A 24,493-nucleotide genomic window follows, 5' to 3' on the forward strand; every position below is an offset into this window, starting at 1 on the left:
AACGGTCTGTGTTATTTGATGATGACAATAATAAATTTAAAAAATAGCCATGCTGAAGGTATCGAGAAAGTTCCGTTGTACCATTATCGTAATCTAAGTTCTTTTCTTTTCAGATATTCAAATGGTGAATAATTTCATTTCAAGTCAGACTTTGCCTTTAGAGGAAAAATTTGAAATCGGTAACGGTAAATTTTCACTTTTCAAAATAAATGCCGAACGACCGAATGCCAAAAGTTTATCAACTGCATGCCTTATATAAGATAATACATATACAAGTGGAACTCGTCTTCATGATTGCCATAGTTTATGACTCACAACATCACTCAAACATGGCCGCGCAAGTATGTTATGTTTATATTTGTATTTCGCTGGAGCAATGTGGCTGTCAACTATGCGTTTGTAAACAATAAAAGTACTTGAGTTCAACGTTGCTAATTAGGTAACTTGAAATGGACTGATAATTCATTTTACACGTGAATAGTGAATAGTGACTGTCCAAACGCTCGCTCGCTTTATCGTAACGAACGAACGAGATTCTTTACAAAAAATTTATAGACAACTAGCAGTCTGAGTTTGGTGGAAGTCTTATAAACTTTAAGTTCTTGTTATTTTTTAGTAAATTAAACAATGGAGGAAGATTATAACTTGGCTGAAAGGTATCGGATAGTGAGAAAACACTTGGATCGATTAGGTTATCGGCAGGCATTGTCATTGGATGCTTTGCCTCTGATTGAAAAGTTATTGGCAGATCTTATTCAGACAACTGACAGTCTCAAACACTTCAAGTCAGTTGCTCAAGATAACATAGAGGTAAGATTTTCTTCGTGAACCACTATTACGATATACTAATGCATCTACTATTACTTTGTACTTATAAATCCGGTTACCAATGCTCACTTTGCTTCTACTGTTTTTATGCTACCTTTTAAAAAAAAGGAGCATTATGATTAAGAAAAAAACGCAACTCAATATTTGATTTATAATTTGTTTAATGTTTGGCACATGAGGTGATCGTAACAAGTGGTAAGTTTACGCTTGTGTATTTGGATAAATCACTTCCAGACGATTTAATGGTCTCAAAAAAGCTTGACTTTATTGTACAATTACCTGTAATGTATGGTTCTATATTTTCTAATTGTCATTTCTTATACTGTATTTGTCGTAGGAATGTAGACATTTTTAACTGAATAACCAATAAATTGTTACGTCTTAAAAAGGATAACTTTGAAAATTCTATACATCAACTAATGCTTGTTTGCTTATAGCTGAATTAAAATTTCTATACTACATTCTTACTGATGAATCAGCTGGATCGTCTGAATCAAATCTTTGAAAAGCAGAAGAATTATAAAAAAATCTCAGTCAGTGACTCGAATCAAGCAATGTCTGTACTAATAAGTAGAAATGAATCCAAGCACAATTGAATATCACTATCTAAGTTTTCAAAATTATTTCAAAAGATTAAAAATCATTAAACTCTAGTCATTCTGGAGATGATTGTTTGTAAATTTTCTTTTAAGTGATAATTAAATATTTCTACCAATGAATAAAATAAGTATAAAAACTATTAAAATTGGATTAGAAATATTAGAGTTTAATGATTTTGATCATTCTAATCATAAACCCTATTTTGAAATTGTTGATATTTTAACTTGTGTTATTCAAATTTGCTTAAAAGAATTTCTGTTACACAGTAAGGATGTTTTTTTTATTCGTGTTCACTATCATTGGGGCAACATTTTGTAACTTTTGATTTGTAATACCTCGCTGATTGGTTCTCAATTTGTTGCTTATCTATTGATTTTCATATTTTCGCTTATCAGGCATGTAGTCAGCTTCAACTGGCAACTGAGCCCTACAAATGTGACAACGCGAGGCTAGTACAGGAATGTAACGAGCTACACCTGAAATTGCTCGACACAAATGAAAGCCATCAGAAGCAAATCAAGGAGTTGAAAAAGCAAGTACGCAAGTTAGAAATCGACAATAGCGATCTTCAGTTAGTATCGTCTCGAAATAATAAAAAAATTAAAGATCTCGAGGCCGAATCAGCTGGAAAAAGTGCTAAAATTCTCGAATTACAAGGCAAATGTTGTAAGCCTGTAATAAGCAACACTAATCTTGGTAATAACATTTTTTCTTTACTATTCATGTTCACTGGTGTTTGATTTGTGTCCATTTTAAAGTCAGCACAAAATGATACAAGTAAGAAACACTTAATAATGTAGAAGAGGAATTCTCTCCAAACAAGTTGATCAAATTGTCAAAAAATTTGCTCATGTTTTGACTTGTCTAATGAGTGATTTAGGTGGGGTTCAAAACCATTGCCATAAACTGGAAAAATTTGGTGGGGAAAAAGAAAATTAATCCAAACTTCATTTTCATTTATGAGTATACTACACTGCATAATATTAGACAAGAAAGAAATTGTTCACACAGAGCTACTAAACGCTGCTAGTAACTTACTGTTTCTGGATTACTCAAAAGCCATAAAAAATAATGAAGTCCTTTTAGAAAGCATAGATTAATGCAAATGTGTTCATAAAAATTATGCTTTACAGCTACGAAAAAACGAGCTTGCTATCCGCTGCGACGGCCGACGCTAGAGGCAGATCCTTTGCCAAGAACAGGAAGCAGTTCAACCACATTACCCAGTTCGAGACACGTTGAACCACACGTTTTTGATTTATTGGAAATGGCAGACCACAGAATGAACTGTTTAAATCGTGAGGTAACCAAACTCAAAGGTGATCTCTCGATACAAAATGAGAAGATACATACACTCAAATTACAGGTATAACGGTCTCATTGAAAATTTGCATGGGTTTTGGATTCTTCCTTGAAGTACTTATATTGTAATTGTCATTTAAATATTATCTTATCACGCTGAGAATTTTTATGCATGTTTCTTGACTTTGAGATAGTTACATTTTATACAGAGATAAAGTAAGCAACGTCGCTGAAAACTTACTTGGCAAAATGTGAGTTTAAAGAGTCTTATACTTTGGAATCGAATGACTATTTTATTTAAATGGAATCATGAAGCATTTTTCATACAACTAAAACAACATTTACACATCCATGAATCAACCTAACAAAGCTGGTGAAAAAATTAAAAATTTATGGATTCTTGTGTTATTAGCTAGAGCTCCACAAAAAAGCATAAACTTAATAAAATCCTGTGATAGCGTCTATTGCAAACTCTGAAACCGAAAATTCCAACGATTTTTGTAGCTAGCCACAAAGGAAAAGGAAATAATGCGTTTGAAGAAAATGTTAGATGGTGGTCGTCCCTTGTCTGCATTAACTAAAGATTGCTTTTGTAAAAAATTCGACAAAACTCACTACGGAGATGGTGGCGATCTGAAGGTTTTAGAACGTGCAAAGCAAGATTTAGAAGAAAAGTTAAAGGGTAAAAATTTATTCTTTGACAATTTTTCGAACTGAAAAGCCCAATGTAATCATATTCATTGTCTTTTTTTTTTATTGACTGGTACAGATTCGATGGCTAAACAGCACGAAGCTATGTCTAGAGCCTTGAAATTAGCTGAAAGAAATGAGGAACTTGAAAAAGAGCTAAGAGACATTGATCACATTGCACTAGCTGTAGAGGCAGATTGTAACAGTGCTGTGCAAGAGAATAACAAGAGAGTATGCAGATTACAGGTGAGATATAGTGATACAATTTATGACTGTAAATTCGGATATAAAGTTTGCTATATTGTTTTATTCTGCAGGAAAAAATTGAAGACCTTATGACGCAAGTCCATGTGCTGGAAAGTGAGTTAACCGTCGAACGTAGAGAAGCGCAAGAATTAAGAGCAGATTTAGAGGGTTGCAAAATAGAAAAACGGAACATCCAACGTGTGTTGGAGTCTACTTTAGATGAAAAAAAACAGATGACTGATAGGATAAATCAATTGACAATTCTAGGTAAATTTTCGAGAATTTAATCAATCGATATTAAAGCGCAAGTAATCGGTATATAAAGGGATTTTGGTTAATAAGGAATTTTGCTTGTAAGTCAAATGTCTAACAAATTTCGCTGATGTGTCAGCAAGGTGTTGGTGGATGATTAGATGAGACAATAATTTGAAATTCAAACGAATTTATGATTGTAGCTGATACAGCAATTTGCCACGTCGTGTGGGAGCAGTGAAAGAAATTTAATACGCTTTTGTACATTGAAATCACATATTAATATTACAGAAAAAGATTTAAATGACACGATAGAGCGTCTTACCAAAAGTTGTGCAAGCCAAAGACAAGAAATTGCTAATTTGGAATCTTCTAACAACATCTTAAAAGATCAAATGTATTCACATGTTGGTGGTGGTGGCGGTGGGGATGATAGGGAAAAGAATAAAGAAAATGGGGAAAAGAATAAAGAAAAAGGGGAAAAGAACAAAGAAAAGGGGGAAAAGAATGATAAAAATAAAGGAAAGAAAGTACTAAAGAAAAGAACGGGTAATTTTGCGAATTACGAATAAATTGCTAATATTTACCCAAACCGCACGGTAACTCGTACCTTAAAATCCTAATTAGTATTTTATTTCTGTAGCAGCCAAAACTAGATCTACGTCACCCGCAGTGACCACACAAAATGTGAATGGTCACAAAGAGGATGAAGTTACTAAGGATGTTGTGGAACCTGTATCAAATGGAATGCAGGCTTTTGAAAATCAGAAAATAGAAAACGAGAAGGACTCTATAATCAATTCCGTAAGTTTTTTTGTTTTTTTTTTTCTTATTCAACGAAAAACGAATCATCAAAGTGTAAAGAATATATTATTTCTGCTCATTTTCATGAAAAATTGTTCCAATTTTGCAGTTGAAGAAAACGATAGAACGACTGGAAATTGAAAGGGACTATTATCGAAATGAATACAACAAATTCAGACAAGAGTTTAACTCCCTATCAAATGGAGATAATGTAAGAAAGTATTTTCCATAATTCGGTGCGATTATTTATTTACTATATCTGTTGTATTGATACGAAGAAAGGAAGAATCCAAAAATCGAATGTCACACTAATCAAAATCCAAAAATACTTTTACATACATGTATCTGATTAAGCACAGAGTAAATCTGTATGTACAAATTCCCAGTATAAAATGAGACTTGTGAAATAATTATCTTTTCATAAACTTGCATTTGATGTGATGGAAGCGGTTGTTAATCTTCAAATTTACAAATTACACAATAGGCTGATTTGTGGACTCAGGCTTGCGAACTAAGGCGTCAGCTAAACGAGAAGGAACAAGCTATGGCCGAACTTCAGCGAGAAAATAAAGCCTTGGATCGTGAGAAGTTCAATTTGGAAGCGAGGCTGCAGACCTCGAAAACCCAGCAACGGAGGCCGTGCGTTCCTTGCAGTCCGTACAGTCCTTGTAGGCCAGCCGGCTCTTGTAATTGTTCAACAGCATCTCCCCCCTCTCGTGGTGATGCGAGTTCAACTAAGGTCCTTTTACATTTATTCCCTCTTTTATTTTTTGTAACTTTATAACAAACTTCGCTCATTAAAGTTTGAAATCATTGTTTTAGGCCGTGGTAGAGCGACTAGAACGTGAAAGGGATACAGCAAGAGCGGACGTTGATCGATTGGTGGAAGAACGCGATGCTTTGCGCGAACGACTTAAGGTAAAACTTGAAACCTAGGTTACTAATAACTATTTCTGATGTTCCTTGTTGGTTTACAGAGTTCATTAAAAATTTTGTGACATTTACCTGGCATCACAGATTTCCCTAGGACATACTTTTTTCCTAACATTTCAATTTACTCCCCAGTTGACGTAAGATAAAAAGTAGAAAGTAATGCATGCTCCGTTAGTAAGAGTTGTGAGAATGCAATGTTATTCGTGAATGGATGTTTCAATATCATTCGAATAGATAGCAGTAGACGCTCATACATCTGAGCAGCGTAGATTGAGGGAAAATCTGTCGGAAGCAGAGACACGACTGAAGCAGTTAGAAACAGAAAGACAGGATCTAATGCTTTCTCAAGGCACTCGACGTGCAACAATAAATGGCTTGGAAGATCAGTTGGAAGATTTAAAACAAGAATTAAGGCGGACTAAAGAAGAACTGTCAACTCAACGTACTCAGTACTTCCAGCTCAGGTATTCTCTGATAGCAATAATAATAATAATAATAATAATAATGCAGTGATGGATGGATTTAAAATCTTTTTTATTGATGCCTTTATTTTCGTAGAGCATTGCAGGAGCAAACTGACCAGGCTCTTGGCGATGTTCAGGGGCAACTTGGTCAATCAGAAACAGAATTGAGCAAAATGCTAGATCATAAAAGAAATGTAGAACAGCAGCAAATGCTACTCGATAATCAAGTCAAGGACTTGAAACAGGAGTGCAACATGTTGCGTTCGAACTTGGCGCAGTTGGATCAAGAAAAAGATCAATTATTGGTAATTACCTTTATATTTATCGATTAGATATCGACGTCGTAAGGCTTCGGCTCATGAAATTTCTTCTTTGGTGTTATTTTTTATTTTTTATTACATAATTTGAAGATGAATCTGGATGAAAAAACAGAGAGGATAGCTGCACTGGAACGTGAAGTTAGGTTCAAAGAACAACAGGCCAATGGACTGGAGCAACAGGTCACAGATTTCCATCAAAAATATCAGTGAGTAAATTCAGTCTTTATTTACAGGGAAAAAAGACAAAAAAAAAAATAAATATCAATTTTAAGGAATACGATATCTATGCAAAAAAAAAAAAATTATTTAATAGCATATTTAAAACTTATAACTACGTATTTACAAAGTTCAAAATGCTCGTTAGTTATCAAATAAATAAGAGTCCTTATCCGATTACGTTGACGTGAAATAACATGGTTATTTAGTGACATTACTAGACTCGACAATTCTGAAAGTATAGAGAATATTGTTGAAGTTCTTTCCTGTTTGTTTTTTCTTCTCGACAGAGATAATATAACAAACATCTCTCGTCATTTTAATATACTTCTATTTCTGGTTAGCTAGATTGTCGCTTATTAGGCTACCTAGCAATGCCTATTATCACAATTCGTTCAACCATATTAAAGCTCTGTGTCTAACATACTTATACGTGTAAAAATTAATTAAGCATTCAATGTTTCACTATCTTTTGTAGACTAGCTTAATTCTAGGAGTCATTAGCATATAGTATCGTTTCAAAAGTCAATTGATTTGATTTGTTTATTGAGAAATCTTGCCAGACTGACCGCTGGTGGCTGACAACCACCTGGTGAAATTAAACTATTACTCTCAACTTCAGAAACTTCGATGCTGTCTGTAACCCGTTTATATCCAGGTCTGCATTCACATCTCGCTCTGGGTCTCTCTTCTCCTTCCGTTGTTTGCCATAAATCGGCTTTGGCTGTTCGTTGAGCAACTAGCCATTCACCCTCAGCGCAAGGTCCTCGGGTGTACAATTTGTAACAAGTTTTATTAATCACAGCCATGCCAGGTGTGTTTCTGCAATTTTCTTCCACATCCTCCGAACATTTACCAGATTCTTTCAAAGCGTTTGTACATCCACAAACCCCGTTGTAACTTATTCCGTCTAGAGAGGGTCGCACGTTGTAATCGTACAAAACTATTTGACCGTTGGGACACGGTCCCTTGGAACCAATTTTGTAACAGGTTTTTTCCTGCGGGAAATAAAGCCTCCCTCTTTTGCATGGCACAGGGATACAAGTTGTTTCGTTTAATAACATTTCACCATTATCGCAAGGTCCTCTTGTGTGAATTCTATAACATAAACCATTCTCGTAGAGAACATAACCTGGTTTGCAGACACACTTTGCCCGAATTTCCTCCGGATGATCTTGTTGATCCGTCGTCGTTACGATAAAGTGATGGCCGATTGAACACGGTCCTAGTCCACCTTAAATTAATACGTCAACAAGTTATGGTAATTTCGGTAAATGTAGAAACTTGAATCTACGAATTTGTGTAGAATATTAATTGGTGCTTTGGTCGATTACCTAATTGATAACACATATTTGACTCTTCGTGATAGTGCGGAAGCCCGTTATGGCAGCCGCACAGTCCTCCTGGCAGGAATAATTCCCCAATTTCCGTACACGGACCTTTCGTGTAGTGTTCGTGACAGCCTCCGCCTTCACCGGGCCAATGATACCTGCCCAGTTCACCTTCAGAGGTGCACGAACATTCGGGTAAATTATTTTTTCCCATGACGAGAAGCTCTCCTCTTGGACAGGGACCTCGGCTCAACTTTGGATAGCATTTACCATCTCTTGGCCAATATACCTCGCTTTGTTCGGGACAGGATTCTAACTCTTGACACACACCCCATCTTGGCTTTGAACTTGTGAAAATGATTTAATAATCAGGCATTAGGATATCATCTCATTCTAAAGCAGCTGAATAGTATATTAATCAAGTACTCTGAATTAAACTATCATTATTTATTCTCGTACCTTGGTTTACCGCTAACTTCTGGAACAGGTGAAAAATATTGCCCCACTGGGCAAGGTCCCCTTGTGAATATCGAATGACATAGCGTATCTCTAGGAGATTGCGCTGTACCTGGAGGGCATCTACATTCCGCAACCGTACCTCCTCCTTCAGCTGCTGGGCTCAGTTCCATTGTTTGCGGACAAGGTGCCCCGATCTGTTACAAGTGCGGGCATTTTAATCAATTCACAAAACTAGTTCAAGGTCGTGATCATGTTCTTCTTAAAATCAATATATTCAAGTTCGGCCTAGGCTTGTTATCTATTGTACGTACCTGAAATATTTTGTAACATTTTCCATCCGCTGGCCAGTAAAGCAGCTGCCATCCACGAGGCTGAGCGGCGCAAGGATTGTTGGAAGGGTTTGCCCATGGTGGCGGAACTATAGCTGCTCTTCCTCCAACAATCAGAGTTAGCCACAATAGTTTTGCCAGTAGATTCCGCATAGTGCTGAAATTTAAAAGAAGTTTGTACCAAGTCATTCAAGTTACATTGATGCATTTACGCTTGAAAATGTTTCGATTTTTAACTCTAGTAGCGTTTTTGATGACTACTGCAGCTTCTATTCAAGTGCGCCACTCTCAATTTTGGCAAATAGTTTCAGTCAGAAATTTCTGAGAGTTCTATTAGTTGAGTCAAAATTGAGGATTCGCGACTTTCTCGTTTGTTCAAATGCCTTTTAGTCATCCGATTGTGAATCTTGCACGTTTAAACTGATACCCGCAAAACATCAAATACGGTGATCACCCCCGATAGAGATTATTAGTTAACAACAATTAGTACTAAGATTTATCTGAATATTTGGCTGATTATTCACTCACGATTATATCTGACCATTCGCTGATCATCCTCGATTCATATCGACTTTTTTATCAACCTTTTTGAAATTTATTTTTTCACTCTTACTTTTTTTTTCCCCGTAGAGTAAAGATTTTGAAACCCGTTTGAATTTTGTTCCGCGTGTAAACGAGACCCGTCGTGGGCGAGACGCTAAGGCGTTTTGAACATGGTTGTAAAGCCGACGATTCAAGACTCTTGATTTCATTTTACTCGCGCACTTACACGACTTACACACATTGTATGTACGGCACGAGTAATGCACGCGAGAAACGCTTGTCGACAAACGCACGCGATTTGGCTTCGAGTCTAGCAAACTGGACGTGGAATTGAAGACGTTCGTGTGATACCGACAACATTGTTTTACAGGTGTCCGTGTCCGGTTTATATATACGAATACAGAAAAGCACTCGAAGTTTGAATAAAATGATACCGGATACTTTCACTGTTTCTCCATGGCAAGGGCATTGCGAAGAATACCACCACGTGGCTCCGAATTACGACGCGCGAATATCAACGATTTTATTATCACATTTTTACTTCTTTTACTTCTACTCCTTTCATTCTTTCAGTCAACTTCATTCCTTGTCCGGAAATTTTGTTATAAGAGGAATAGATTTTTTTTTTTTACTCTTCTCTCGAAGGTTTTTTTTGAACTTGCCGTGCAAATATTCACCTGTTTTATTTGTTGGCCATTCTTCGTGCATACGATAATAAGTTTGACTTACGAGTTAAAGTCTGCTTTCTAGTGGTTTGAACTGCTTGAACTCGGATAGTCGTATCCGCGATTCTGTCGGTTTGTTTAATCGTGCGCAAAGAACGAAGTCACAACTTGTCTCGCTACTGTTATTTATATGTCTACCCCTTCTCATTTTTCATCTCGGTTATCAGTCTTTGAACCGATAATAGAACATCGATGTAAAATCCTTTCAAGAACTTTAATATCGAGTGTTAAACTGTTTTTACATTCCCATTTAGAATTCTTTGGACTATCTTATAAACGATAGATTTTCAGACTATAATAATCACTTTGGAAACATGTGGGAGATTCGACGAAACGACACGTGGCTATAAACGTGACGTTCTGATTCAAAGTTATCGTAAAATGCTAAATACTGTATTTCCAAATAACACCTACGATTCTGCCTACTTAGTAACAATATCACGAATAAAAGAAACGATCAGGTTTCAGGATTATGAAACTAACAAAAAATCCCATTTACCAAATATTACAGAATAAAGAAATAAATTTAATAACGAAGAAAATGTCGGCGCTTATTCATCCGGATTCAAACACCTCGGAATTTGTAAATTGGCACGGAGGAACTTCGCACTTTTAGGCCTTGCCGCGAACCACGAAGGTCGCGAGGATCACGGCCGTGTGGTAAAGGCTTGTACGCACACACGCTTGTATCCGAGAGACCGAAATAACCGAGGAACAAAAAACATAACGATAAAAACCCCCAAACTCGTCGTTGTTGCGTACATTAGCTCGCGATTTTAGGGTTCATCACTCTCGATGCGCGATAAATCACCCATGCAGATACGATCTCGAGCTTCGCGGATCCTTTCACAATTAGCTTCAATTTTTTTTGGGGGGGGGGGATTCGAGTTATCCGATATTTTTCAAAATTAAACCTTATCACTTTCCAACGCGGTGCAGCAACGTTAAACGACGCGCCCGAATTAAGCAATCTACATTTTGCTCTTGCACTCGGGACGGCCATGACCACCATCGTGTAAGCAGTGAAAGTGCAAGTGTGTCCGAAATTGTTATGTAGTTTCTGAAACTCGCTTCGGGTATTTCATTCGACTGGGTCTCTGTTGCGGCAAACGTAGAATTCCCGGATTCTTGGGATTTTTCCCATGTATAAAAAAGTTTCTCATTTTTATTCACAGTTTGCGAGTGAGCGGATCTTAGCGAAGATCGGATTTTAAAAATCGCCCGAATCGTGTTTGCTTGTGGAAAAAAATATTTCACAATTTTTGGGGTGTGCAATTCTTGTTGCTCGTTTTTAGACGCACGTATAACACGCATACAAACGCGTTACAGGTTTATTTTTCGAATTTTGAATAAACTTATACGTATTATACACGCATACCTGTATTAGCTGTAATAAGCTTTAGAAATTTACGAAGTAAATTTTATACATGTATAATGGGTGTACATTTATTAATTACATATGGTTATTAGTCGACGTGCCCGAGTTAATGATTATAGAAAAGGTACGTAATTCGCACTGCGAGTCTATAACTAGTGTGAGAAAAAAAAAAACTTGGAATGGAATGAAACTAACACGCGCGAGCAATCGTCATAATGTTACGAAACAATGGGAAAAATTGAGACGACAAAAAAAGAAAAAAACGCGTCAACGAATAATGATTAAATAAGCAACTATGGGTATTATTCAGCGTGCGAGCAGAGTTTTCATAGTTCTCAAGTTCACGTAACTCGTCACGCAAGATATAATCTTTGCCTTAAATCACGCACTGTGTGCGAAACGACTACGTGGGCATAAGGCGGACGCAATGATCGTGGGGAATGTAGAAAAAGTGAGAGTACGGTTACTTGGTGAAGTTATCATAATTTTTCGAGTAAATATTACGTTGTATATACACCTTATGTTTTAACAGTTATTTCAAATACCTAATCTTTGCGTAGTTATACACAGTTTGAATTTAATACTTATTATATCGAATTCGCTGCATGAAATGCAGCGTGGTGTTTCAAATTGCTTTCACATTTTAGCAAGCTCTCTTTCTCATTCTCACCTACGTATTCAGTCTATTGATATATATGTATAAAAAATAAAATATAAAATTATATTCTCCCGTTTAAAAATGCACACGTCGTTAAGGATGCAAGGCGACAGGAACTCGGTGGGAAATTATGGTATTTACGTTTAGTTCTCGGTTCGTTTTTTAGACCACGAGTTTTCTGGCTTATTCGTCGCGTGTCTTTTGTATACAAAGATGCAGCTTTCGAAACAAGGAGATTTCCTCGACGTGCATACAAAACAGTTCTTGAAACGGTCACGGTTAAAACGTTGGGTGAAAAATTTCGCTTTGAATTCTAACGAGATCAAGTTCACGGTTACCACGGTTATACACAACGTTTTACATAGGTATATGTATAAGCAAACACTTCGCGATGTGTTTGTACGGTTGTCGAGATCTCTTTGATGGGAAAATTAATCCGAAAGCTGAGACGCGTGGAGAGTTTTTCTTCGATTAGTTACGGAAGATTAGATTAGATTCTCTTATTGGATACAACTATCGCTATGATATGTAATAAAAACAAGCATTTTACGGGGGAAATTACTCTGTTATTAACTGTGAAAGAACACGAAACGGAACGTATTTTTTAATGAAAAATTTCGTTACAACTAATACACGTATTCCTGTAGGTGTACAATTATTTATATATATTCATATATACATTCACAAATCAAACGTTTCTCGTCCGAGATTTCTCATTTCGTGACTTTTCTAGATCGAATACGTAGCTATTTCACGCCAGTTTTTACGTTTGAAAATTTTTTTTTTTTTTTTGAAGCTCAGCGGCAGCGAGAGTTGGAGAGAATTGAAATGAAAATAAACGAAATAAAACAACTGTTGCCACCGACAGTTGACAGTAGATTTTTATTTTTTCACCGCGACAACGTCTCGTTGGCTACAATAAATGCGTCGCAGATTTGATCGGCAGTTGATTAAAAATTGTTGGTATGAACGGATGATACGCAATGTATTGTCGAGTATTCGGTTTGTAATTAGAAAGTGAAAAACAAAAACAAAAAAAAAAACAACAAAAATCCTACCCTTTATCGGTCAATTCTAAAAATCTAGATGCTTAAATTCTTCCATAAATGATCTGTCACGACGACTTGCTGCCAACATCATGGAGACCTGTTACCCCATGTGTCCCTATTGCTGCCTGCCATGCGGCGATGACATGCGGCTTAGGTACGCTTCGTTGACAAAACAATTATTCTATCGCTCGTTTTTAGTTTTGATTTTTATTTGAAACTTCCTCGAGTCTCTGGAGTAATTCTTGTATTTTGGAATAATTTACGCATTACTTGTTACGCGTACATATTTGGATTTTAATCAACCTTCTCAGTAATATTTGTGAATTGATGAATTTCTCAGTCGCTTTTACCATTTATTTTCCATGGTAATGCTGAAGGAGGAATGAGTTGAAAATATAAAGAAAAAATTAATCATCGTCATATTGAAGTTAGTAATGTTATTGTAAAGATTCATGTTTAAGAAAAAATCGTTACATCGCAGCTTTAGGAATGTCTGAAAATTTAGTAAACTATGATAGATAAAATATACTCATATTTTGCAAAACCAACTCCGTGAAAGTCAGTTTTAATATTGCGCATTAAACATTTTTTCCTCATATTTCCTGATTTTAACTTTACTAACTTCAGAGCCTCGGGATATTGATGACTACAGTGACAAAGAAAGCTTCTTTGTGTTTCTTGAGGCGTATCGTTTCAATATAAACACATAATTCTTTATTGTATAAATGGATTTATACTATTCTTGGAATGTATATATTCAATTATCGTTACAGAGTGTTCACAGCGTGTATATAACGTTTAAATTAATCACCGGCAATCGTATTTATAATAAATTGACTTGAGATACGGCTAACTTCACGGCAGGTTACGAACCGCGACTGGGAAAAAGATGATTGAAACTGATTGCCCTCTTGCGTGGATTGATCGTTAATTCGTAATCTCGGCATCGTCTCTCAACATTTCTGTCTGTACTGTGAAACGTAAAATTTCTCGAGGTTCGACGATCTGCAGAGAACACGGAATTACACGGGCAGTTAATTTATTATATCCTACTGCCGCTGCTACTCGAATAGATTCGAGCGATTATGTTACCCAAGAAATTGCAAATCGTTGAATCTTTCTTTCGTCAAAATTGTTTTACCAAATATTTATTTTAACATGTATATTAATCGCGGCGATAAAATTCTCTGGTCGCGTCTGTAACCAAGTGAAGATTAAAACTCATCCGAAGTAAATTGATTCGAACTCTGACTTTTCATATTAAATTTCGATTTTGGTTACCTTTGTTTAAGTGCTGTTCGTGCGCCTTTATCGCTGTTTATCCATTGCAACAAATGAAATAAAAATAAACGATCGTTCGTTGCTTGCAAAGTTTCTGATATCTTATGATAAGTTTAATAAACCGTCGTACAGTTCGAATGAAAACTTATTTAAAGAAAGTTGAATTATATTTTGAGTGTGCCTCGCTTCTTGATATTTGCAAGCGTTGCAATTAACAAGCGTAAATTTTTTTTTCTATTATATGTCTTACGACAATCCCGTATACGTAAGATATTTTATAAAATGCTAATTCAAAATGTTATCGAACATTAATAAAGGCTGCTAAAAACAGCTGCCGTAAAATTGACCACGTGAAACCGAAAGTGAAACCGAATTAACGACACCGCGAAGCAATTCTCGAATCCCAAATCTCTCGATGTATGTATTTAAACGTAAGGTTTCCAGTTCTCGATCAAAAGTCTCGATTAGTCGATGTTGCCGAGCAATTCGCGTATATATAATAACGCGCAATAAAGTTGCTCATCTTAATTCTCTAACTCATTATTATTCTTATTATTTGAATCTGAATTTGCATATGACTATTTTTTCCTTTTCCTCTTCTTTCTACGTTTCATGACGCTCTCCAGAGATCGGTGAACTTTTCCTTGAACGGTATGGATTCAAGAGGGAAAAAAAAACAACAACCTCGCTCTGGGAAGCTGCATCTTTTTAAACACGTATACGCGCTTAATGATCATTGTAGACACTAAAAGGCTATAACATGCCTCGAACCAAGTTGAAATATTGCACACGATAAATTCTGTCCATAGATCGTTAATTTCTCACCTATTCGTTGATTCCGGTATAATACACGTTATATCGTATATTCCAAATCTTTACCACACCGACCACTGTATTTAAATCACATTACGAAGTTCAATTTTCACCTCTATACTACGGTAACTTGTGCTCACATTTATAATAAACCACTGCAGCGATTAAAAATTTCGTATTTTATATAACACGTTTATACACATATATTTATTAGATATATATATATATATATATATGTATATATATAAATATTATATTATATTTTATACACCGTATGGGTCAATGTTTGTAGTTACAGTGCTTTTGAAAGTGAGAAATTAAGAAATTTGACGGTTAATTTTTTAAATTAATTTGTTTCGAAGCTACGGTGCTACGGCTAGACGAAAACGTTGTCCTGCGTAGTGGCTTTTATCGTAAGAAAGAGACGCACGTGTGTCTCCGACGAGTAGTCGCCGGTTGACGGCAGGAGTTTAGCTCAAAGACTGGCTTCGGATCTGACTTCGTTCCTAAGGCTGTCTTCTGTAGAGCTTGTTGTACGACTCTGTATTCCTTACCGTGTAGTATAAGGCCGTTCGTTACCTAACTCCGCGAGAACGAAGCTCCGAAACTGAATCGCGATGGGGGTAAAACCGTCACGCGTCCTCGTATATAGAAACTTCACTTTCGTTCGCGGACGCGACGGTTTTTAGCTGCAGCATCATCATGTTTATTCGAGGTTTCGATCAACTGCCTGCAACAGAGTTTGTTCCGCAATTGAAGAAGCTTGTAGGAATTTCGAGCTGTTGGAAATCCCCTTAAATTAACTGTTCGAAATGGTTATTTTTTTTTTTTTTTTATACAACGAAACTGAATATGGTAGAGAAGGACAAAAGTGTCGTGCGGTTTGAGACTTTGTCTGCAGGCAAATATGATGGGTAAAAATCTGTTGTCTTGCTGGATACGAAAATTGAATAGTTGGTTGATCAAATGAATATATACCTGTAATAAATAAAAGCTTGACACGTCCTAGGTTTTTACCAATCATCTACCAATCAAATTGAATTTATATCAGGTTTTACTACTATATGAAAGATTTATATTTGAACCGAGAAAGCGGCAAGTCAGATTCAATATAGCGTAATAAAAAAAATGATTCAATATTCATGGTTCCATCAGAGGTTTGATGATCGCCGAGGCCTTGTTGAATTTCGTAATTTCATTAGTGCCCCTGAGGGTGTTTGATCTCGTAACGGGACCGATGAAAATAGTCAATCTCGTCCACCAAGAACGGACTTACTTGCCAGCTCATGTATTCATTCATTCGTTCATTCATTCGCTTTGTAACGCCAAGGTGCGGACTGGGGCTTTACCTGTATGGTTATCCCGCAATGACGCAACTTCTTCTTGCACCACATACATACCTGTAATATAATTTATGACGTTTTTTTTTTATTCGTTCACAATGAGGTCAGCTCAACGAGCCGACGTTTGAGGGATTTTCCCGCGTCCGGGTCCTCGGTTTCATTGTATACCGTGTTTATGGACATTATTAGAGAGCTTTTCAACTTGAGGTCAGACAAAACTCTCCAGCAGGAACCGTATAAGTTCGGTTGCGCGTATATTGCACATACCTACGTCTTGACGCCTAGGTTCATTGTCGAGTGCATCGCCCCTGCACCGTATGGCTGCAGTGCCAGCCTGATTGATGCGAGATACTGCGGAGAGAAGATGTTGTGCATTTTCTCTCTATACAGTAGCAGCAGCAGCAGTTCTATCCTGAAGTCGGTGATGTTGCATCACGAACTCTGACTACACTCATTTCCATATCTTTGCTCACGTATGTACCAAGCTTCGAAGACGTACACCTTCGGAGACTAGGAAACAGCTTTTCTACTCGATCGTACTAAGGGGTTCATCTCGCTATCTTGGCTCGATCGTTGATCCTTGTACGTTGCTGAAGTACCGAGGAAAAGTTTTATCCGACTATGTGGAATTATACTGTACACCTACCTATACGGTGGGATAATATCTCTGCTGTAGAATCGTTGCTCATTTATTGTACATCCAAGGTGTATGATTTCAAGAGACAAGATGCTGCTGAAGAAACTGGGAGTAAATATCATCTATAGAAGTCGGGCAATTTGCTCTAGTATTTTTTTCTTTCTTCTTCACTTTTACGTTTGTTTTTTCGGTGTGTTTGTCGACGATTGGGAAGATTATTTGTAAAAATTCTATGCGCGCCTGTATCGAGATACGTGACTTGAAGATTCGTCTTTGTAAACAACCCTGACTTACGTATTTCGGGTTCTGGAATGAAAATTTATGGAATTTCATTTAATTATGCTCATCGCGAACCTGCGTATTTGGTATTCTTCGAATAAGCTTTAAGCGACGAATATGAAGAACAAACTTCTTGAAACCCGTGTGGAATGCAGGGAGAATTGAGTGTGACCCTGAATAACCCGCGACCATGAAAATAGTTTGTGTGTGTAGAATATGTGGAAAGGACGAATACGTGATCCGCATTACAAAATTTTGTGGTCGAAAAAATCCGTGCGAGAACTTTTATTTCCCCTCGACTTGTAACGCGTCTGTATTACTCTTAAATGGGCCGCGTGTGAACTTCTCGATCACATTCTGTGATACGTGACTGTAATGCATTTCCCATTGACAAACTTTGCATTTCTATAAATATAATATACCATAGACTGTACACCCCTAATGACTTTTCGGCATAAATACATAATAAAATCTCATTTTCGAAAGTACGTATAATGCACGGTGTGTTGTGATGGTCGACGTGTCGTGGACTTTTATCAAATCCACTTGCACAGTATCTACTTAATTTCTCCAATAATATTTATGGAAATTAAGCGTTGATTAAATCCCGTTGATTAATCACATCTAATCAGTTATCGGGTTAATTAGGATATGTTTGCTTGGCGAATTATAGTGAATTTGTCGACCCTATAATATATCCGTGGCAATCAATAAATCCGTACATCGTAACTATAATTTGAATATTTAATATCCGAACGAACTTCCGGCTTGTACTACCTTGGTTTCAGATTGTACACATCGAGCCTTACGCCTGTATGCATATTCTGTATTATTTTACGCTTACGTGTAATCGAACCGATTGATTAATAGCTAAGCTGCCGACTGCATGTGCCTGATATTTGCTTATGGTAACTGATTTTCGTCTTCGTCCGCATAGGATTTTCACTTTCGTTGTACCTTGGACGTGCGGTATATGTATAATGTTAAGGTACCAAAGAGGCTGCACGATCAGCTCGAACCACACGGCAAGTGAAAGTAGTCGTCTTTGTGCGGGACAGCTGGTTTTATTTCTTTCTTCATCACTGCCCGTTTACTATACATACACACTCGCACAATCGATTTACCGATTACGCAATATCTCCTCGCATAATCGGCCAACTCGACTTTATAACAGTCGGCAACCGGTGTTTTCGCGGTTGAAAAATAAAAACAAAAAAAAAAAAATAATCGCGGGCTCCATTTATTCAGTATTTATCTATCGACAAATTGCGTCATTTGCAAAGAGTCGATTGTCTGAAGGATATTTAACAAATTAGAAGCATCAGAGTACACGACTTTGTACAGAAATAAAGTTATTATTACAGAAAGGTGGTTTATTTGGGAATAAGATTGGTCAGTTAGTTATTATTATTATTTTTATTTTTTTTTAGAAAACTACCTTCATATATTTTAACATTAAAATTCCTCAGTGTTACTGCAAAAGTGTTACAATTAATTCTTCGAAACGGTTGTACGACACCTTCTTCTAGGTACGTACGTACAACCGGCCTTGTCCTCCTTATCGTTTTCAGAGAGAAAGAGAGAAAGAGGTGTTTGCATCATGCGAAACATTACGCACTCACACCACGTATCACGAATTGTAATAAGTCTGGTCAATCATTTGAAACGTCGTTTACCCGCGACTGTTAAGTAATATTCTTTTTATTGTCGAGGGTGAATCTTAATTGGCTTGGACGCGTCGATTAATCGCGTGTATTGGTACATGGGTGTGTGTGTGTGCGTGTGTATATGTGTAGACTTATAATACTTACTGCATCGTGCCACATGCAGGACATAGTAATTCTTGACCAATTTCATAAACTATTTCTTAACTGCGTTAACTTGCAACGAATATTTACCGGGGTTTATCCCCCGTGGAAACGTGCGGAATATTAATTCGTTTGATTCACGGATCGAATTTGACTCATTCTAGATGGCTGGTTCAGGAAGATTTTATGATAACTAGCTATCGTAATTTCTTATACGAATTATGAAACGCATTGGTTTTCATGCAGCGATGTGATGAAATTTTGCGATTCGTAGAATTGATTTTCCCTTTTGCCCTCAGATAAATTATTCATGACGTTTAAATATTTACGAAAGATCTTAAAAATTCTTGGAAGAATGGTGAACAGGAAAAACGCTCGTTTACTTTTTCTTTTCCTTCTCCAAATCGCATCGCGATGTTGTCATTCTTATCTGAATCATGCAATCAATATAGAATTCATCACGTAATTTATCCGAGACTGAGACTTTCTCTCGCCTGTATATAATAAGATACTCAAATTGTTACACCTCCGAACATTCTACAATAGTCTTGGTGCGTATACGTACACATTTATTATTGTTATCGCACATCACAACGTTACTAAATGCGAATTTATGTACGAAGAGATTATTTTAATAGGAAAGTAAAAAAAGTTGAGATCAAAACGCGTAACGGCTTCCGTCATTTCGGAACGATCTTTTACGGTGTTTATTTGAAAAAAAAAAAAACAATTAATTTACAGAATATGCGTGGACCAAACTGCCGAGCAGGAGCGACAGTTGCGTACAATGGAGGTGGAGATAAACAACCTTCAGCGTCAATTGGCGTCAACGTCAATGGACCGAGAAAATGCAATTCGGGAAAATTCACGGATTCAAGATGACCTGGCAGCCGTAACTTGCGAATGTCGCAATCTCCAGCGAGAATTAGAAGCATCTAGGGCGGAATCTCATGATTTAAAACGTCAACTGCAAACTTACGTCACTGAGGTTCGTCGAGCAGAAGAACTGTTAAATAGGAAGGTAGGATCTATATTTTTACTGTAAATTTTTTTATTCATTATTGTAAATTTAAGCTCTAATTCGATTAAATGGCTTGCAGGAAAATGAAAGATCTGAAATGCTGAACCATTTTAGAAGTTTGAGCTTGGAAGCTACAGTCTTGGAAACTAATAATCAAAGTTTAGAATCTGAGGCTGCAGAAGCCAGAGGTGCTCTTCAGACTGCGCAGGATCGTTTGCTTGATCTGGAAAGGCAGATCGCTGATCGAGATTGTCTGATAAGGGGCTATGAAACTCAGGTATCTTTTTTTCAACTGACTGAATATGTCTGGTATCCTATTTGTCAAGGTAATTTTTAGAGGTTCCCGTGATGGTACATAATTACCGTTTAAAACAGCGGAAGAGAGTAGGTAAATATGATGCTAATTTAAGAAGCAAGAAGATTTTACATGATAACTAAAATAATCAAGCATCTAGTGGAATAACACAAGTTATTTTGCACTTTTTTTAATAAATGCTCTTGGAATATCTTACTTGTAACATAAAATGAATATATTATTCTATCTAGGAATTAAACTTGTCCGTAGTTTGAACAATTTTTTCAATATAATTTAGATACTCTAGTTAATATACTTTCACTGGACAGGAAATATATTTTTAGACTTAAAATGAATCGATAAGCCAACAAGGAATCAATATATTCTCGTATTCATCAAATTTTATAGAATTGTGGTGAATTTTTTGTATTCCAGATTGCAGAGCTAACGCAAAATGTTGCCAGTATGGAAACGCAGCTGCATCAAGAAAGTGAACAGAGACGGCGGGCCGAAGGTGATCTTAATGCAGTTAGGGACCTTTGCGTTAAATTAGATCAACAAAAAGAATCTCTTGAGGTACAGCTCGTTGACAAAGAAGCAATGAGAGCGCAGGTAGGATTTTTTTTGCCCACACTCGATGACAAGAATCAGTTGATATCGTAGGGTATAGTTTGAAAATGAACCAATAGTATTTTTAAGTATAATTTCATAAGCATCGGCATGTATCAATTTATTTTTTAGTGCGAATCCCAACTTGCGAGATTGAAAGCCGAGCAAAACATCGTACAAGATCAGATGAGTAGAGATAACGCAGCTGTTGATAGACTGGAAGCAATGTTGAATCAAGCAAGACAAGAATCCTTGAACAATCAGACAACGAATCAGGAACTTCAAAGCGAAATGGCCAGGCTTAAGCAGAAGATCAGTGATCTCCAAAATAAATTGTAAATCGTTTGATAATATGACCAAAATATTTTACACGTGTTCAATTTGATAAAATTTACTTTTTAAATATTACTCGATGGTGATCTTCCGCTGGTTTCATGACAAGTTTTTAATTAAATCTGCCGTATAATAGAAGACTCAAAATTCGTAGCTACAATTTGCTAAAAATTGTCTACTTGTAAATTTCAGTATATTTTGTATCTGAATTACAGGCACACAGAAACATCTGAGCTAAGGAGATATCAAAACCAAGCTGCCGAATACAGTAAACAGATAAGTGAGTTACGTCGTCAGATAACTAATGAAAGATTTGATAGAGCAAGAAAAGAAGAAGAAAGTAGGAGGTAACGTAGATAAAAATTATTCCTTGTTTATAATAAATTTTAATACTTGCTATAACAAGATTTTCACGCATACTGTTCGCCTGTTGAAAAAACTTTTTGATTTAATACTACTGCCGTTTTATATTATCATAAAAATGCTAATACGAATGAAAAATCTATCCTGTGATGTAGAACGAGTTCTCCGAGTAGTTCTGAGAAACAAACTTGTCCTCCGTGTACTGCTTTCAAAGGTCCTACTCCTGCCCCACGCCCAGACCCTAAGACTGTTAATCAGTGGAAGATCCCGGCACCCAGGTAGATGTTTTACCGTTGAACGGTAGATCTTTTTCGTCCCCTTTTTCACGCGCAATATTTTACTGTACTCAATAACAATTTTGCGCAGGGAAGATTCAAACAATCGACTGCAAATTTTTACTGCATTCGGCAAATCCGTATCTCTGTATCTGCGTTCAGACTATTGATCAAATTTCATAAATCAAGTCATAATATATTGAATCTGCCAGGAATGCTGACTGGCTCAAAAAACCTTATAATGCACTCCCAAACTGTTCCTGCATTAAGAATCGATCATCCGATGCTACTGGAATGATAAATCTTGAAAGGACCAACAATTCTCGGCATGCGTCGCCACCAGCTTATGCTGTTCCCAGTCCACATGTTCCACCCTCAATGCGCCCTAGAACTGTGAATTTGAACTCATAAGAAAACTTTTGTTCAATATTTATAAATTTACGCATTTCACTTCTGGCGGCTGTTCTTTTTATTGTGAATGTAATTGATTCATAGTGGTCGTGAACTAAAAGTTCTTTTGATAACAATGTTTATTATAATTCAGATTTGTCAGTGTAGTCATATCTTATCATATCAATGTTTTTTTTTTTTGATTCTTTTCGCTTGTTCTTGTTGAGTAATGTAGCTTTGAACTTGTAAAAATAGTTTGCCATTGTTAAATACATTTTGAATTATTTGAACTTATATCTCATCACTCGATTAATTAAAAAGAATCTGTAACTGATGTTGGGGTCAAGATGGACGACTCACTTTTCATTCATCCGAAACTGGTCGATAGCAAAGATAAGTGAGGTATCACTGTCCCGTCATCTACACTCGACTTAACATTTTTATGTAATATACGGCATTTTGAATATATGTTAAACTTTACTCAATGGTAGTTTGATCAAATTAAACTTGAGCTTTCAAACTCAATAGATACTGGACGAAATTGTGGACCTTTTATTTTGTGTAGAAGAAAGAAAAGTTTAAAGTTGATAGCAAAGTGTGTCAATTTAATATAATAACAATTTCCGATATTCTTACGTTAGCTCCGAATTCATGCTAAACATTATTGTTGCTTATTGTTTACAGGTCACTAAATTCAACGCCAGAGAGTTTGAATGTAGATCTCAATGTAGTTATATAAAGCTTGATCTAATATGCCTTGATTGGTAGCCATAGAATATCAGAAGAATTGACGGAAAGCTGTCACGGTAGACCAGGTCTGAAGAAAGATGCTCAGCGAACAAATAGGTTTAACACAAATCCCTCACACAACTCTGCATCGTCTAATTCGTTGTGTAATCATCTCGTGAGTAACAGCAGAGTGATCAACGATTATAAAACGCAAGAAACCGAGGATGTACCCTGTATTAATATAATTTTGAAACCAATATTGGATACCAAGACTGAACAGAAAGATAAAGGCATGCAAATAGTAGAAATCACAGCCATTTTGGATAATATTGTCAAGCATTCAATCAGCGATAGCAAACCTTCGTATCTTGATACAAAAGGCGATCAATATCAGGCTGCTTCGAAAGAAACTGAAGAAGCGAAAACAAAATGTGTCAAAATACAAACTGGAAGTGAAAAAAATATTCAAGACGTTAACATACAGACCAGAGAATCACCAACTGATGAAAATCTTATTGGAATTCCCGCAGCAAATCAAGTGGCCACGGAAGCAATTAGGAAGAGGGTTACTGCTATCCAAACTATTATGGATGTACAAGAAAGCAATCAAAATAGAAGCGTCCAATTTGAAGATACTAGTGCAGGTATAGCCAACGCCAATAACTGTAGTGGAAATCTGATTAAAGCGAGCGACTGCCTAGAAGGTCATTTGTTATCCAATCCAGATTCAACTGGGATTAACCATGCCGATGATTTAAGTATAATTAGGATTGCTGATACACAACAGAGAGGAACAATGGAGCAAGAAACGTCGACAAATCCGTTGGAGTTTTTTAACTCAACGGCCAATTTATTGGTAAACAGTGAGGAAAAGCTAAATAGAACTTCGGAATTGAAATCATGCGTTAAGAATAATAAACGAGCAATCGACGGAAATCTGTCTGAAAGAATAAAACAGAAAATCGAGAATTTAGAAACTGAGAGTTGCATGTTAACACAGTCTTTGAAACAAGTTACGAATTCAAGTCAAGGGACGCAGCATGAATCAACAAAAATTTCAACCAACCGCTCGTCTTGTACTGATTTATGCAAAGATATGGCTTTGCAAGCAGAACTATCTATAGTTTGCTCATGTAAAAGCTGTTCAGTTGCAGATGATGGTACTATATCAGCAAATAATAATAGTACAT

General features: G+C 36.5%; 2 protein-coding genes across 8 annotated transcripts; one reads left to right on the plus strand and one right to left on the minus strand.

Annotated features, from left to right (window-relative positions):
- Window positions 1–314: 314 nt before the first annotated feature.
- Window positions 315–23,394, plus strand: LOC124307070 (centrosomal protein of 135 kDa). Of its 4 annotated transcripts, none has more exons than XM_046768397.1 (20): window positions 315–439; window positions 617–810; window positions 1,824–2,124; window positions 2,562–2,794; window positions 3,235–3,412; window positions 3,500–3,666; window positions 3,738–3,933; window positions 4,562–4,722; window positions 4,832–4,933; window positions 5,207–5,461; window positions 5,545–5,640; window positions 5,890–6,119; window positions 6,214–6,424; window positions 6,530–6,645; window positions 20,030–20,309; window positions 20,389–20,586; window positions 21,040–21,216; window positions 21,346–21,548; window positions 21,762–21,893; window positions 23,259–23,394. In XM_046768397.1, exons 2-20 carry the CDS (start codon window positions 628–630, stop codon window positions 23,311–23,313), a joined length of 3,474 nt encoding a protein of 1,157 aa, XP_046624353.1. In that variant the 5' UTR covers window positions 315–439; window positions 617–627; the 3' UTR covers window positions 23,314–23,394. The 4 variants fall into 4 exon arrangements, with proteins under 4 accessions (XP_046624353.1, XP_046624352.1, XP_046624351.1 ...); XM_046768396.1 differs by lacking the exon at window positions 23,259–23,394 and adding an exon at window positions 22,065–22,252 and having other exon boundaries at window positions 2,562–2,731; XM_046768395.1 differs by lacking the exon at window positions 23,259–23,394 and adding an exon at window positions 22,065–22,251.
- On the minus strand, window positions 6,694–15,423 carry LOC124307075 (uncharacterized). Of its 4 annotated transcripts, none has more exons than XM_046768408.1 (5): window positions 14,988–15,078; window positions 8,757–8,931; window positions 8,446–8,639; window positions 7,990–8,333; window positions 6,694–7,889 (listed from the first exon to the last, which is right to left on the minus strand). In XM_046768408.1, the coding sequence occupies exons 1-5, from the start codon at window positions 15,020–15,022 to the stop codon at window positions 7,174–7,176; spliced, it is 1,464 nt and encodes a 487-aa protein (XP_046624364.1). In that variant the 5' UTR covers window positions 15,023–15,078; the 3' UTR covers window positions 6,694–7,173. The 4 variants fall into 4 exon arrangements, with proteins under 4 accessions (XP_046624364.1, XP_046624365.1, XP_046624366.1 ...); XM_046768409.1 differs by lacking the exon at window positions 14,988–15,078 and adding an exon at window positions 15,234–15,423 and having other exon boundaries at window positions 6,695–7,889; XM_046768410.1 differs by lacking the exon at window positions 14,988–15,078 and adding an exon at window positions 10,047–10,536 and having other exon boundaries at window positions 6,695–7,889.
- Window positions 23,395–24,493: the final 1,099 nt, after the last annotated feature.

This window comes from Neodiprion virginianus, chromosome 6, assembly GCF_021901495.1.
Source record: "Neodiprion virginianus isolate iyNeoVirg1 chromosome 6, iyNeoVirg1.1, whole genome shotgun sequence".
NCBI classification, from domain to species: domain Eukaryota; kingdom Metazoa; phylum Arthropoda; class Insecta; order Hymenoptera; family Diprionidae; genus Neodiprion; species Neodiprion virginianus.